Raw genomic sequence first — 13,706 nt, 5'->3', positions numbered from 1 at the left:
CAAACCCCATCCTGCAAACTCCATCCTGCAAATCCCCAACTCACAAACCCCCTTCCTGCAATTCCCATCCTGCAAACCCCCATCCTGCAATTCCCATCCTGCAGACCTCGTCCTGCAAATCCCATCCTTCAAACCCCCATCCTGCAAACCCCGTCCCACAAACCCTGCCCTGCAAACTCCATCCTGCAAACCCCATCCTAGAAACCCCCGTCCTGCAAACCCCGTCCTGCAAACCCCCATCACACAAACCCCATCACACAAAGCCCATCCTGCAATTCCCATCCTGCAAACCCTCGGCCACCGTCCAGCCGGGTTTCCCACCCCCAGAGCCCCCCCAGCACACCCTGCCAGCCAGAACACATCTCCAGTGACAAACCTGGCTCGGCTTTGGGGGGTCTGGGGGCTGCAGGACCCCCAGCCGGGGATGGGACACACAGCGGACCGTGCTGGGCCCCAGGGTTCGCAGCCAGGCTGGCCTTCCTCCCTTCCTCACTCCGGCACTTCCTCCCGCTGGCCGGGGCTGCTGCTGCTGCTGCTGATTTCCGATAAAGCTCCGCTTTTCCCCGCTCTGCGCGTTTGCTTTTGCATTTCCTGCGGTCCCGAGCCCCCTCCTCCCCCAGGCAGGGGCAGGAGAGCCAGCAGCAGCAGCAGCAGCAGCTCGGTGTCACTTTTGCAAGGGGACCCCAATCACCACGAGGGCACAGAGACCCCACCGCAGCAAAGCCCGTCCCCAAGGATCCAAACCATCCTAAATCACTGCCTGGAGTGAGCCCACAGCTCCCTGTGCGCCCACTGCAGCCCAGCACGGACGGACGGACGGACGGACGGACGGACGGACGGACAGAGCCCATCCTTGTCCCCGCTGTCACCCACCGAGCCCCCTGGCACCCCCCCGGGCCGTTCCCAAGCGGGGCTCTCTCTGCTAATGAGCCGCCGCATACCGTCCCCGCTCGGACTCATTAATCTCATTAGGCCGCTACAAATCACCGCGGATGCCAAGCCGGGGGGAGGCGGTGGCTGGGGGCACCCCTGACACGCAGGGAATGGGGTTCTCCCCGCTCTGCTGCGACCCCAAAGCCCCCACGGTGGGTGCCAGGGTGGGCAGAGGCCTTGCCAGCTTTAGGATGGGGGGCGAGGGGCGCTGCAGCCCCCAACGCGGGCTCCCCACGGGGCACGGCCCCGGAGCGACCCCACGAGAGCAATTATGGCTCCTGTCGGGGGCAATCAGGCGCGGCGGGGCTGGGGGAGCGCTGCCCGCCCGGCCCGGGCCCCTCTGACCCCGCGTGGGCAGGGGGTGACCTGGGGCAGCTGCTCTGCCGGCACAGGGAGAGCTTTAGGGGCACCCTGGGCTCACGGGGGGCGCGGAGCCCTGCTCCTCCCTGGGGCACCTGAGACCCCCCAGGACATGGAGACCTTTAGGGGCACCCCAAACTCATGGGGGTGCAGAGCCCTGCTCCTCCCTCTCCTCCCTGGAGCAGCTGAGACCTCCCAGGACATGGAGACCTTTAGGGGGACCCCAGCCCTGCTCCTCTCTGGGGCAGCTGAGACCCTCCAGGACATGGAGAGACCCTTAGGGGGACCCCAACCCTGCTCCTCCCCAGATGTCCCCCCCCGGCTGCTCCTTCCCATGTCCTATGAGGGTGCAGTGCCTGGGGCAGCTGAGACCTTCCAGGACATGGAGACCTTTAGGGGGACCCCAGCTCTGCTCCTCTCTGGGGCAGCCAAGACCTTCCAGGATATGGAAACCTTTAGGGGGACCCCAGATTCTTGGGGGTGCAGAGCCCTGCTCCTCCCTGGGGGCTTGTAGGGTGGGAGTTTGTGGAAAGAGGACTCTTGTTGGTGCAGCTGAGACCCTCCAGGACATGGAGGCCTTAGGGGGACCCTGGGCTCATGGGGGTGCAGAGCCCTGCTCCTCCCTGGAGCAGTTGAGACCCCCCAGGACATGGAGAGACCCTTAGGGGGACCCCAGACTCACAGGGGGTGCAGAGCAGCTGAGACCCTCCAGGACATGGAGACCTTTAGGGGGACCCCAGATTCTCGGCAGTGCAGAGCCCTGCTCCTCCCTGGGGCAGCCAAGACCCCCCAGGACATGGAGACCTTTAGGGGGACCCCAGACTCACAGGGGGTGCAGAGCCCTGCTCCTCCCTGGGGCAGCCGAGACCCCCCAGGACACGGAGACCTTGAGCTACGTGCCTCTGCTCTGTGGGATGGTGTCCCCAAGGTGCTGCCTCTCCTGTGGGGGTTTCCACAGAGCCCACAGAGCTCAGGAATGTGTGGGACCCTCTCAGGGCCACGGCAGCGGGGAACAAAACGCCCTCAGTGCCGGTGCCCGCGCCTGCATACCTACAGATCAAACCCATCTGGGGGCCATAAATCTCCGCTCCTCGCAGCTCCCTCCATAGAGATGCCTTTCATGGAGAGATAAGAAAGTTGACTTTGTTCGGGGGGACAATGTCGCTTTTCATACCCCGCCACGCCCGGCGGTGCCAGGGGCAAATTCTGCACTGCAGGGCTGCTCCTGCTGCAGCACATCGGGGGCAGAATGGGAGTGAGGGCGCTGCCACCCACCCTGGAAGCCCCCCGGTGCCCCCCAGCCCCACTCACAGCTTCTCCAGAGCCCGCAGGCCGAAGAAGGAGCCGTTCTCCAGCACCGTGATCTTGTTGTTGCTCAGCAGCCTGTGGGAAGAGCAGAGGGAGAGGGGCAGCGCTGTCACCTCACCTGCCACAGCCCCCAGCAGTGCCCAGGGGCTGGCAGGAGCGAGGACAGACAGACAGACACCCACGGCTGTGCCACTGTGGTGGCCACGGAGGTGTCCCCTGCACGGCCAGGTGGGAGCAGGGAATGCAGTGGGGATGCAGGAGCTGGGCTGGGATGCTCTGTGTGCTCCTCATGCCATGGACACACGGACTGACTGGCAGGGAGCAGAGAGACAGACTGCCATGGACACACGGACTGCCATGGGCACACGGACTGACTGCCATGGACACACGGACTGCCATGGACACACGGACTGACTGCCATGGACACACGGACTGCCATGGACACACGGACTGACTGCCATGGACACACGGACTGCCATGGACACACGGACTGCCATGGACACACGGACTGACTGCCATGGACACACAGACTGCCATGGACACACGGACTGACTGCCATGGAGCAGACAGACAGACTGCCATGGACACACGGACTGCCATGGACACACGGACTGACTGCCATGGACACACGGACTGCCATGGACTCATGGACTGACTGCCATGGACACACAGACTGCCATGGACACACGGACTGAATGGCAAGGAGCAGACAGACAGACTGCCATGGACACACGGACTGACTGCCATGGACACACGGACTGCCATGGACACACGGACTGACTGCCATGGACACACGGACTGACTGGCAAGGAGCAGACAGACTGACTGCCATGGACACACAGACTGACTGCCATGGACACACAGACTGACTGGCATGGACACACGGACTGACTGCCATGGACACACGGGCTGCCATGGACACACGGACTGACTGCCATGGACACACAGACTGACTGCCATGGACACACAGACTGCCGTGGACACACGGACTGACTGCCATGGAGCAGACAGACTGACTGCCATGGACACACGGACTGACTGCCATGGACACACGGGCTGCCATGGACACACGGACTGACTGCCATGGACACACGGACTGACTGCCATGGGATCCCCCTGCTGCCTCTTGGGGCATCACCTTGGTGCCAGGAGTTCCTGGGGCGGGAGCTGACCCCCACCCCAGCCCCAAGGAGCCCCCCAGCACTGAGATCTCACCCCAAACCAAACAGCTTTGCCCTCCCAAGGGCCCCTCGCGGGGTGACGGGAACGGACGGAGGGCACCGGCCCGCGGAGATGCAGCCAGGAGCTCATTAAAGCTCATTAGCCCAATTAGCAGAGCCAGAGCCGGGGACCGGCGGAACTCCGTGCGGGCACCGGCGGAGGGAGCGGGGCCGGGAGGGCATCCCGGGGGCCGGGCCGGGGGAGCCGCTGCAGAAAGGGCTCATTGAGGGCGGCCCGGGGCTGTTGGCACACGGGCGGGCCCGGCTCAATGGGCGCTGTGTGCTCCGCCCGGGCCCTCCCGCGGGGCTCGGACCGGCACCGGCACCGGCACCGGCACCGGGATGGGGAGGGAGGGCAGGGAAGGGAAGGGAAGGGCCGGCACCGGGATCGGGATGGGGAGGGAGGGCAGGGAAGGGCCGGGACCGGCACCGGGATCGGGAGGGCAGGGAAGGGGAGGGCCGGGACCGGCACCGGCACCGGCACCACGATGGGAAGGGAAGGGAAGGGAAGGGAAGGGAAGGGAAGGGAAGGGAAGGGAAGGGAAGGGAAGGGAAGGGAAGGGAAGGGAAGGGAAGGGAAGGGAAGGGAAGGGAAGGGCCGGCACCGGGATCGGGAGGGAGGGGAGGGCAGGGAAGGGCCGGGTCCGGCAGCGCTGCCCCCGCATCCCGCGCTCATTATCAGGAGCCGCCGCCGGGGCCCCGCACCGGCCGGCGGGGAGCGGAAACGTCCGGCGGCCCCAAATTGCTTCCACACGCCACGGCCAGAGCCGTGCCCGGCCCTTCCTCCCCGCCGGGACCGCTCTGGGCCGGGGCTCGGCTCGCCCCAGGGCAGGGGCAGCTTCCAGGGCTGTCCCATCGCTGCCGCACGGCCCCCGCAGCCCCTGGCGCGCCCCGGCTCCCCACCGCGGCATCGGGGGGGGATTTGCTCAGGGCCGAGCTGTCCCCGGGGGCTCCGAGGGGTTTTTTTCATTCCAGGAGGTTTCACAACCGAGGGCACGGGCTGCGGCCGTGGGGGCAGAACCGGAACCCCGGGGAGGCTCGCTCAGACCCCCGGGACCATCTGCACCTCTGCCACAACACCACAACTCCTGCTTTTAAAGATTTCCAGCAGTATTGGCTGCTCTTGGCACCTCCAGCCCAACATGGGGCTGCATCCACGGCCATGGGGGCAGAACGGGAGCCCCGGACCCGCAGCCTTCAATTGAGCCCAGGGAGGCTCGCTCAGACCCCCGGGACCATCTGCACCTCTGCCACAACACCACAACTCCTCCTTTAAAGATTTCCAGCAGGATTTGCAGCCTCTGGCATCTGCAGCCCGACACGGTGGCAGAACCGGAGCCACGGACCCGCAGCCTTCAACCGAGTGTGGGGAGGCTCACTCAGACCCCCAGGACCATCTGCACCTCTGCCACAACACCACAACTCCTCCTTTTAAAGATTTCCAGCAGTATTGGCTGCTCTTGGCATCTCCAGCCCGACCTGGGGCTGCAGCCACGGCCATGAGGGCAGAACGGGAGCCCCGGACCCACAGACTTCAACCGAGCCCAGAGTGCTCGCTCAGACCCCCAGGACCATCTGCACCTCTGTCACAACACCACAACTCCCTCCTTTAAAGATTTCCAGCAGGATTTGCAGCCCCTGGCATCTCCAGCCCAACCCGAGGCTGCAAATCCACCCCCGGGGCCCCTCCAGAGAAAGTCCCCCTGCCCAGCTCAGGGCACCCAGGAGCAGAAATCCTTGACTAAAAAAGGAGGCCTTGGCACAAAAATGCTCTGCTGACAGTGATGGTTTGCCCAAATTTTCCCCCTCACAGTAAAATTTTTCCTTTTTTCCTCCCTGTCCCACAGCAGCCATCTGGGTCGCACTCCCCAGTCACAAGCCACATCCTCCCGCACGGGTTTGTTTTGTTTTCTCCAGTTTCATGGAGATTATGTTCCAAATTGTTTTGTGTTTGGGTTTTTAAGGGATTTTTTGGTGTTGTTTTTTATTTTTTTTCCCCAGGAAGTTCTCATCAGGCTCCACAGCACTTTCCATTCCCACATGGCCACAGGCAGCAGAGCTGTGTGTGGGTCCTTGGCACTGTCCCCTTACAGGATATTAACTCAGAACCCCTAAAAATTAACTGAGAACCTCCAAAAAATTAACTGAGAACCCCCAAATACTGAGAACCTCCAATTATTAACTGAGAACCTCCAAAAATTAACCAAGAACCCCCAAATATTAACCGAGAACCCCTAAATATTAACTGAGAACCCCCCCAAATTAACTGAGAACTCCCAAATATTAACTGAGAACACCCAAAAATTAACTGAGAACCCCCAAAATTAATTGAGACCCCCCAAATCTTAACTGAGACCCGAAAAAATTAACTGAGAACCGCCAGATATTAACTGAGAACCCCCAAATATTAACTGACAACCCCCAAATATTAACTGAGAACTCCCAAAAATTAACTGTGAACCCCCAAATATTAACTGAGAACACCCAAAATTTAACTGAGAACCCCCAAATATTAACTCAGAACACACAAATATTAACTGAGAACACACAAAAATCAACCGAGAACCTCCAAAAAATTAACTGAGAACCTCCAAATATTAACTGAGAACCCTGAAAAATGAACTGAGAACCTCCAAATATTAACTGAGAACCTCCAAAAATTGACTGAGAACCTCCAAAAATCAACTGAGACCCCCCAAAACACAATGGGGTCACTGTGCCCACAACCCCAGGAGCATCCTCCCACCGCGGGGATGCAGGCTTGGACACACCTGAAACATCAATAAATGCAAAAGGCACAAACTCCTGAGGACATGGTTAATGGTGAGCACGGATTAATGGCCGGACTCGATGATTTTAGAGGTCTTTTCCAACCTAAGCGGTTCTACAATTCTAAACAAAAATGATCCTGGCTTCCTGAGTTCTAACATGGCTCTGATGTTCCCCTGTCCGAGGGGGCTTGGACAGATCCCTTCTCTTCTTTTTCTCCTCTTTTTTTTTTTTTTTCATCTCAAAAAGAGAGGAGCCAAAAACGAAAAAAAAAAAAACAAAAAACAAAAAAACCCCACCAAGATTGTTTTTTCAAGCGTGCTGGAATCCACTTGGATAAATAACCGCTCCAGAAACCGGGCTGCTGAAACAATAAACTTCCTCTGGACCCAACCAAAAAAGGACTCGGGGAGGCGGACGGACGGACGGACGGACGGACGGACGGACGGACGGGGGCTCCCAGGGCCGAGGGGCCGCGCTGGGGGCGGGCAGGACCCGGCCCGGCCCCGCTCTCCCGGCCCGGTAATTGAGAGCAGATGCCCGGAGCGGGCTGAGCCCCCGGCGCGGCTCCGCTGCTCCGCTCCGGGCTCTGCCGAGGGAACAGAGGGGCCCCGGGGCTGCCGAGAGCTGCGGGAGGGTCCGCCGGGGAGGGAGGAGCCGGGGGGGGACAAGCAGCAACCTAAGGGGACCCCATGGAACCCTAGGGAGGCTCTGTGGCATCCCAGAGGGGGCCTCAGCATCCCGGGGGAAGCACAGTGCAGCAAGGAGCCCACAGCACCCAGAGGGAACCTTGGATCCCAAAAGGGACCCCAGAGCATCCCAGATGGACCCTCAACATCCCGGGGGAAGCACAGTGCAGCAAGGAGCCCACAGCACCCAAAGGGGACCCCACAGCACCCAGAGGGGACCCCAGAGCATCCCAGGGGGGCTTTGCAGTGTCCCAGAGGGGGTCTCAACATCCCGGGGGAACCCACATTCCAGCAAGGAGCCCACAGCACCCAGAGGGAACCTTGGATCCCAGAGGGGACCCCAGAGGGAACTTTGCACTCCAGAGGGGACCCCACAGCCCCCAAGAAGGAGCCTTGCGTCCCAGAGGGAACCTTGGATCCCAGAGGGGACCCCACAGCCCCCAAAGGGGACCCCACAGCATCCCAGAAGGAACCTTGCATTTCCAAAGGGAACCTTGCATCCCAGAGGGGCCCTCAACATCCCGGGGGAACCCACATTGCAGCAAGGAGCCCACAGCACCCAGAGGGAACCTTGGATCCCAGAGGGGACCCCAGAGCACCTCAGAGGGAACTTTTCACTCCAGAGGGGACCCCACAACCCCCAAGAAGGAACCTTCCATCCCAAAGGGGACCCCAGAGCATCCCAGAGAGGATCCCACAGCCCCCAGGAAGGAGCCTTGCATCCCAGAGGGGACCCCACAGCCCCCAAGGGGGACCCCACAGCATCTCAGAAGGAACCTTGCATTTCCAAAGGGGACCCCACAGCCTTCCAAAGGGAACCTTGCATCCCTGAGGGGGCCTCAGCATCTCAAAGGGAACCCACATTGCAGCAAGGAGCCCACAGCACCCAGAGGGGACCCCAGAGCATCCCAGGGAGGGTCTCAACATTCAGGGGGAACCACAGTCCAGCAAGGAGCCCACAGCCCCCAGAAGGATTCCAAAAGGGACCCCAGAGCATCCCAGATGGGCCCTCAACATCCCGGGGGGAACCCACATTGCAGCAAGGAGCCCACAGCATCCCAGAGGGGACCCCACAGAATCTCAGAGGGGACCCCAGAGCATCCCAGAGGGAACCTTGCATCCCAGAGGGGACCCCACAGCCCCCAGGAAGGAACCTTGCATCTTAAAGTGGACCCCAGAGCATGCCAGAAGGAGCCTTGCATCCCAGAGGGGCCCCCAGAGCATCCCAGAGGGGGCCCTGAACATCTCGGGGGGAACCCACATTCCAGCAAGGAGCCCACAGCTCCCAAAGGGGACCCCAGAGCATCCCAGAGGGGGCCCTCAACATCTCAAAGAGAACCCACATTCCAGCAAGGAGCCCACAGCACCCAGAAGGAGCCCACAGCATCCCAGAGGGGACCCCAGAGAATCTCAGAGGGGACCCCAGAGCATCCCAGAGGGAACCTTGGATCCCAGAGGGGACCCCACAGCCCCCAAGAAGGAGCCTTGCATCCCAAAGGGAACCCCAGAGCATCCCAGAGGGGACCCCAGAGAGGACCTTGTATCCCAACAGGGACCCCAGAGCATCCCAGAGAGGATCCCACAGCCCCCAGGAAGGAGCCTTGCATTCCAGAGGGGACCCCAGAGCATCCCAGAGGGAACCTTGCATCCCAGAGGGGACCCCACAGCCCCCAGGAAGGAACCTTGCATCTTAAAGTGGACCCCAGAGCATGCCAGAAGGAGCCTTGCATCCCAGAGGGGCCCCCAGAGCATCCCAGAGGGGGCCCTCAACATCTCAAAGAGAACCCACATTCCAGCAAGGAGCCCACAGCACCCAGAAGGAGCCCACAGCATCCCAGAGGGGACCCCAGAGAATCTCAGAGGGGACCCCAGAGCATCCCAGAGGGAACCTTGGATCCCAGAGGGGACCCCACAGCCCCCAAGAAGGAGCCTTGCATCCCAGAGGGGACCCCAGAGCATCCCAGAGGGGACCCCAGAGAGGACCTTGTATCCCAACAGGGACCCCAGAGCATCCCAGAGAGGATCCCACAGCCCCCAGGAAGGAGGCTTGCATCCCAGAGGGGACCCCAGAGCACCCCAAAGGGAACCCCAGAGCACCCCAGAGGGAACTTTGCACTCCAGAGGGGACCCCACAGGCCCCAGCGGGGACCCCCCACCCTCCCACCCTGCGGGGCTGCAGAAGCCCAGCCCGGGGTGATCCTGCCCTCCCTCCTGCCCTGTTTGGGTGCTCGGGGGTTCTTCCCCTCCCCGCGCCGTGCCCGGGCGTTCCCTGCAGCCTCGCGTCACTCCGGCCTATTTCGGATGGTGACAATTATTGTTCCAAGCCTCGGCTTTTGTCAGCGCAGGAAAAAGGAGCCCCGGAGAGAGGGCAGAGCCTGCCGAGCCGGCACCGCGACCCGCAGCCCCTGCAAAACCCAAACCCGACGGAGCTGCAGCCCCAAGGAACAACAAATAAAAAGCTGAAGAGGCTTTGAGAAGGAAACCATGTGCAGGGCCCGGGATGGAGCAGCCTCGGAGCAGGGAGTTCAAGTAGAACTGGAAATTGGTCATAAGTCAAAGCCCTCTATTCCCTGCAGACAATCTGTAATTTCGGCGCAATCAAGCTGTGCACATAAATGAGGCCAGGGCTGGGATTCCACATCTGGAAGAGCTTTGGGCTCCCGCCCGTGTGACAGCGGGGCTGGCCCGGCCCTCCTCGGGGCGGTGGCGTTTTCTCCATGGGGCGACCAGCACGGGCTCATTGGGGGGACTAAACCCCGATAATCCCGGTCTGCAGCCCCCCCGCACCTCCCAGGCACGGCCCAGAGGTGCCAAATGCCCCCGGGGCTGCCGACACAGCCGGGCGACAAAGCAGCGAGGCTGGCACCCCTCCTTCCTCCCTGCGGGGAGCTGGGCACAGCCTGGGTGTCAAACGGGTGTCAAATGGGGTGGGTGATGGAGAGCACACGCAGGGAAACCTCTGCTGGGGATGTGTGAGCATCACCCCCTCCCCAGAGCCAGGGGAACCTTGCATTCCAGAGGGGACAACACAGCCCCAAAGGGAACCCCAGAGCCCCCAGAGGGAACCCCAGAGCCCCAAAGGGAACCCCAGAGCCCCAAAGGGAACCCCACAGCCCCCAGAGGGGACACCACAGCCCCCAGAGGGGACACCAGAGCCCCAAAGGGAACCCCAGAGCCCCAAAGAGAACCCCACAGCCCCCAGAGGGGACACCACAGCCCCAAAAGGGAACCCCACAGCCCCCAGAGGGGACACTACAGCCCCAAAAGGGAACCCCACAGCATCCCAGAGGGGACACCACAGCACCCCAGAAGGAGCCTTGCACCCCAGAAGGAACCCCACAGCATCCCAGAGGGAACCTTGCACCCCAGAGGGAACCCCACAGCATCACACAGGGGACCCCACAGCATCCCAGAGGGGATCCCACAGCATCCCAGAGGGGAATTTTGCACCCCAGAGGGGACCCCACAGCCCCCAGAGGGAACCTTGCATCCCACAGGGGACCCCGCAGCCTTCCCTGCAGATCCCTATGAGGGGAGAGGAGCCGCAGCTCAGCTCGCAGCCATCCCTGGGACACCCAGGCCACGCTGAGCCCAGGGCAGGTCCCTGGGGGCACAGGGATCCCCCACCCCCTGTTCCCTGGTGCCCCAGCCCTGCCCTGCCCCTCCCCAATGCAGCAGCTGCGGCACAGGCTGGTAATTAAAGATAAATAAAGAGAGAATGTGGGAAAAGCCAAATGGGAGGCAGCACCAGGGGAGCCACAGGGTGACAGAGCTCCTGCAGCCACCCAGGCCTCTCTGGCCGTCTGTCTGTCCCCAGCACGGACAGCTGGACACGGGCAGGGCCAGCATCCCAGCCTCCCCCGTGCCGAGCGCTCCTGGCTGCAGGCTGGGCCGGATGGGAGCTGCAGCTCGGCTCCGCTTTGAAGTGACGCTGCCACAAACACATTTCCTGCAGGGGGGACAACGGCAGCGCTGAGAGCCCTGGGGACAGAGGGGACAGAGGGGACAGAGGGGACAGAGGGGACAGAGGGGGCCTGGAACCCTGGGGACAGAGGGGACCCTGGGGGACAGAGGGGACAAAGGCGATCCTGAACCCTGAGGGACAGAGGGGACAGAGGGGACAGAGGGGACCCTGGGGACAGAGGGGACAGAGGGGGCCTGGAACCCTGGGGACAGAGGGGACCTGGAACTCTGGGGACAGAGGGGACAAAGGCGATCCTGAACCCTGAGGGACAGAGGGGATTTGCAACCCTGGGGACAGAGGGGGACCTCAGCACCCTGGGACATAGAGAGGACCTGAGCACCCTGGGGGACAGAGAGGACCTGAGCACCCTGGGACAGAGGGGACAGAGGGGACCCTGGGGACAGAGGGGACCTGGAATCCTGGGGACAGAGGGGACAAAGGGGATCTGAGAATCCTGGGGGACAGAGGGGACAGAGGGGGCCTGGAATCCTGGGGACAGAGGGGACAAGGGGGATCTGAAAACCCTGGGGACAGAGGGGACAAAGGGGATCTGAGAATCCTGGGGGACAGAGGGGATTTGGAACCCTGGGGGCAGAGAGAACCTGGAGCCCTGGGGACAAAGGGGACCTGGAGCCCTGGGGACAGAGGGGGATCTCAGCATCCTGGGACATAGAGAGGACCTGAGCACCCTGGGACAGAGGGGACCTGGAACTCCGGGGGATAGAGGGGACATGGCACAGACAGGACCTGGAACTCTGGGGACAGAGGGGACAGAGGGGACCTGAGCGTCCTGGGGGACAAGAGGGGACCTGAGCGTCCTGGGGGACAGAGGGGACCCTGAACCCTGGGGACAGAGGGGATCTGAGCACCCTGGGGACAGAGAGGACTCGAGCACCCCGGGGACAGAGGGGACCTGGCACAAACAGGACCTGGCACCCTGGAGGACACATAGGAGCCCTGTTCACAGCCAGCTCATCCCCAAAATTCAAGATTTGTGTCACTGCCACCAACACATTTCCTGAAGCAGGGACAACGGCACTGCTGAGCACCCTGGGGACAGAGGGGACCTGGAGCCCTGGGGACAGAGGGGACCTGGCACAGACAGGACCTGGCACCCTGGAGCACACGTAGGAGCCCTGCTCACGCCCAGCTCACCCTCAGAATTCCGGATTTGCCCGTCCCCAGCAGGATGTCCCCCAGGCACGTGCAGCCCCTGCCACATGCCTGGGCCCCTCCACTCCCTGCCCGCACCCCAGTGGCTCCAGGAGACGCTCCCAACGTCGGAGCCTCTGGTTTTGATTGTCGCATCTGGAAAGGGTTTGGAATAAATCATGTTTACTGCACGAGAGCAGAGCCAGGGTCACCGCATATTTGTAGGTTTCTGCCTACGCCTGTAGGTTTCATGTCACGTTTTAGTGGGATCGTGTAATGCCCTAATGCCTCCGCACGGTCATCCCAGCCCCTCCGAGGCAGCCAGCAGAGCTCAGCACAGCCCCCTGCACCGCTGGGAACAGCTGGGAGCAGCGATGTGGCAGGGGAGGATTTCCCCAAACCAAACTGACAAAGGATCGAATGTCCCCATGAGCGTTTGTGAGGGGCTGGCACACAAGGGAAGGGCCCCAAGAGGAAAAACACAAAGAGCAAAGCTCACAAATGGGATGGAGAGCCCAGTGTCCCCCACCACGGGAAGAACAAGACAGCCACCAGCGCTGCTGTTCTGGGACAATTTCTGCTTTTGGTGTGGCTGCTGCGCTCAGGCCCTGCTCGTGGCACCGTCTGCGGCTCTGGTGCCTTCACAGCCACACTCCAGAGGGGACAGTGGTGCCACTGGGGTCACTTTCAGCGCCACCATCACCCCAAAGCAGCGAGCAGCACCCAAAAAACCACAGCAGTGCCAACACAGCCCGTGGGTTCGGGCATGTGAGGCACCCCCAGACCCAATGCTGCCCCAGCCCCAGGCAGGAGGGCAAGGCTGCAGCACAGCCTGGGGAAAAGCCACGCTCCCCCCAGCTGCAGAGCCGCCAGCCCAGCCTCCAATCCAGATTTTAATTCAAACATCTCCTCTGGAGTTATAAATAAACCCTGCAGCGAGCAGCACACGGCTGCCAGCTCCGGCACGGAGGGAGAGAGAGGAGCCTTTGGGGATGGAGCGGCAAAGCCAGAGCCATTTACCGCTCCCGACGGCCTCGCAGGAAATATTTCCAGGGACTTTCAAACAAAAACATGTTCCCCAGCACGCAGAACGCTGCGGAGGGAGAAGGAGCGCGTTTCCTGCATTTCCAGCTCAGCAGCGCGGAGCCGCGACACCCCTTTATCGCGATTTAAACCGCGCAGCGCACAGCGACCCTTTATCGCGATTAAACCACGCCACGCAGCACCGAGCGACCCTTCCGCGGGTGCACCGAGAGGAAAAAGGAATTTTTGCCCGAGTCCCCGCAGCATCTGCCGGGCACGGGGCGATGG

At 62.0% G+C, this 13,706-nt stretch overlaps 1 protein-coding gene across 1 annotated transcript in view; it reads right to left on the bottom strand.

Moving 5' to 3' along the window:
• Nucleotides 1–13,706, bottom strand: part of ADGRA2 (adhesion G protein-coupled receptor A2) — a 28,087-nt gene that overhangs the window by 13,875 nt on the left and 506 nt on the right. Inside the window, exon 2 of the mRNA XM_063175110.1 lies at nt 2,605–2,676. Within this exon, the coding sequence (XP_063031180.1) occupies nt 2,605–2,676 (72 nt within the window). The remainder of the gene's footprint in view (nt 1–2,604; nt 2,677–13,706) is intronic.

This window comes from Melospiza melodia, chromosome 23, assembly GCF_035770615.1.
Source record: "Melospiza melodia melodia isolate bMelMel2 chromosome 23, bMelMel2.pri, whole genome shotgun sequence".
In the NCBI taxonomy this organism is placed as follows: Eukaryota; Metazoa; Chordata; class Aves; order Passeriformes; family Passerellidae; genus Melospiza; species Melospiza melodia.
Note: the sequence above shows the minus strand (reverse complement) of the source record. Positions and strands in the feature narration are given on the sequence as shown.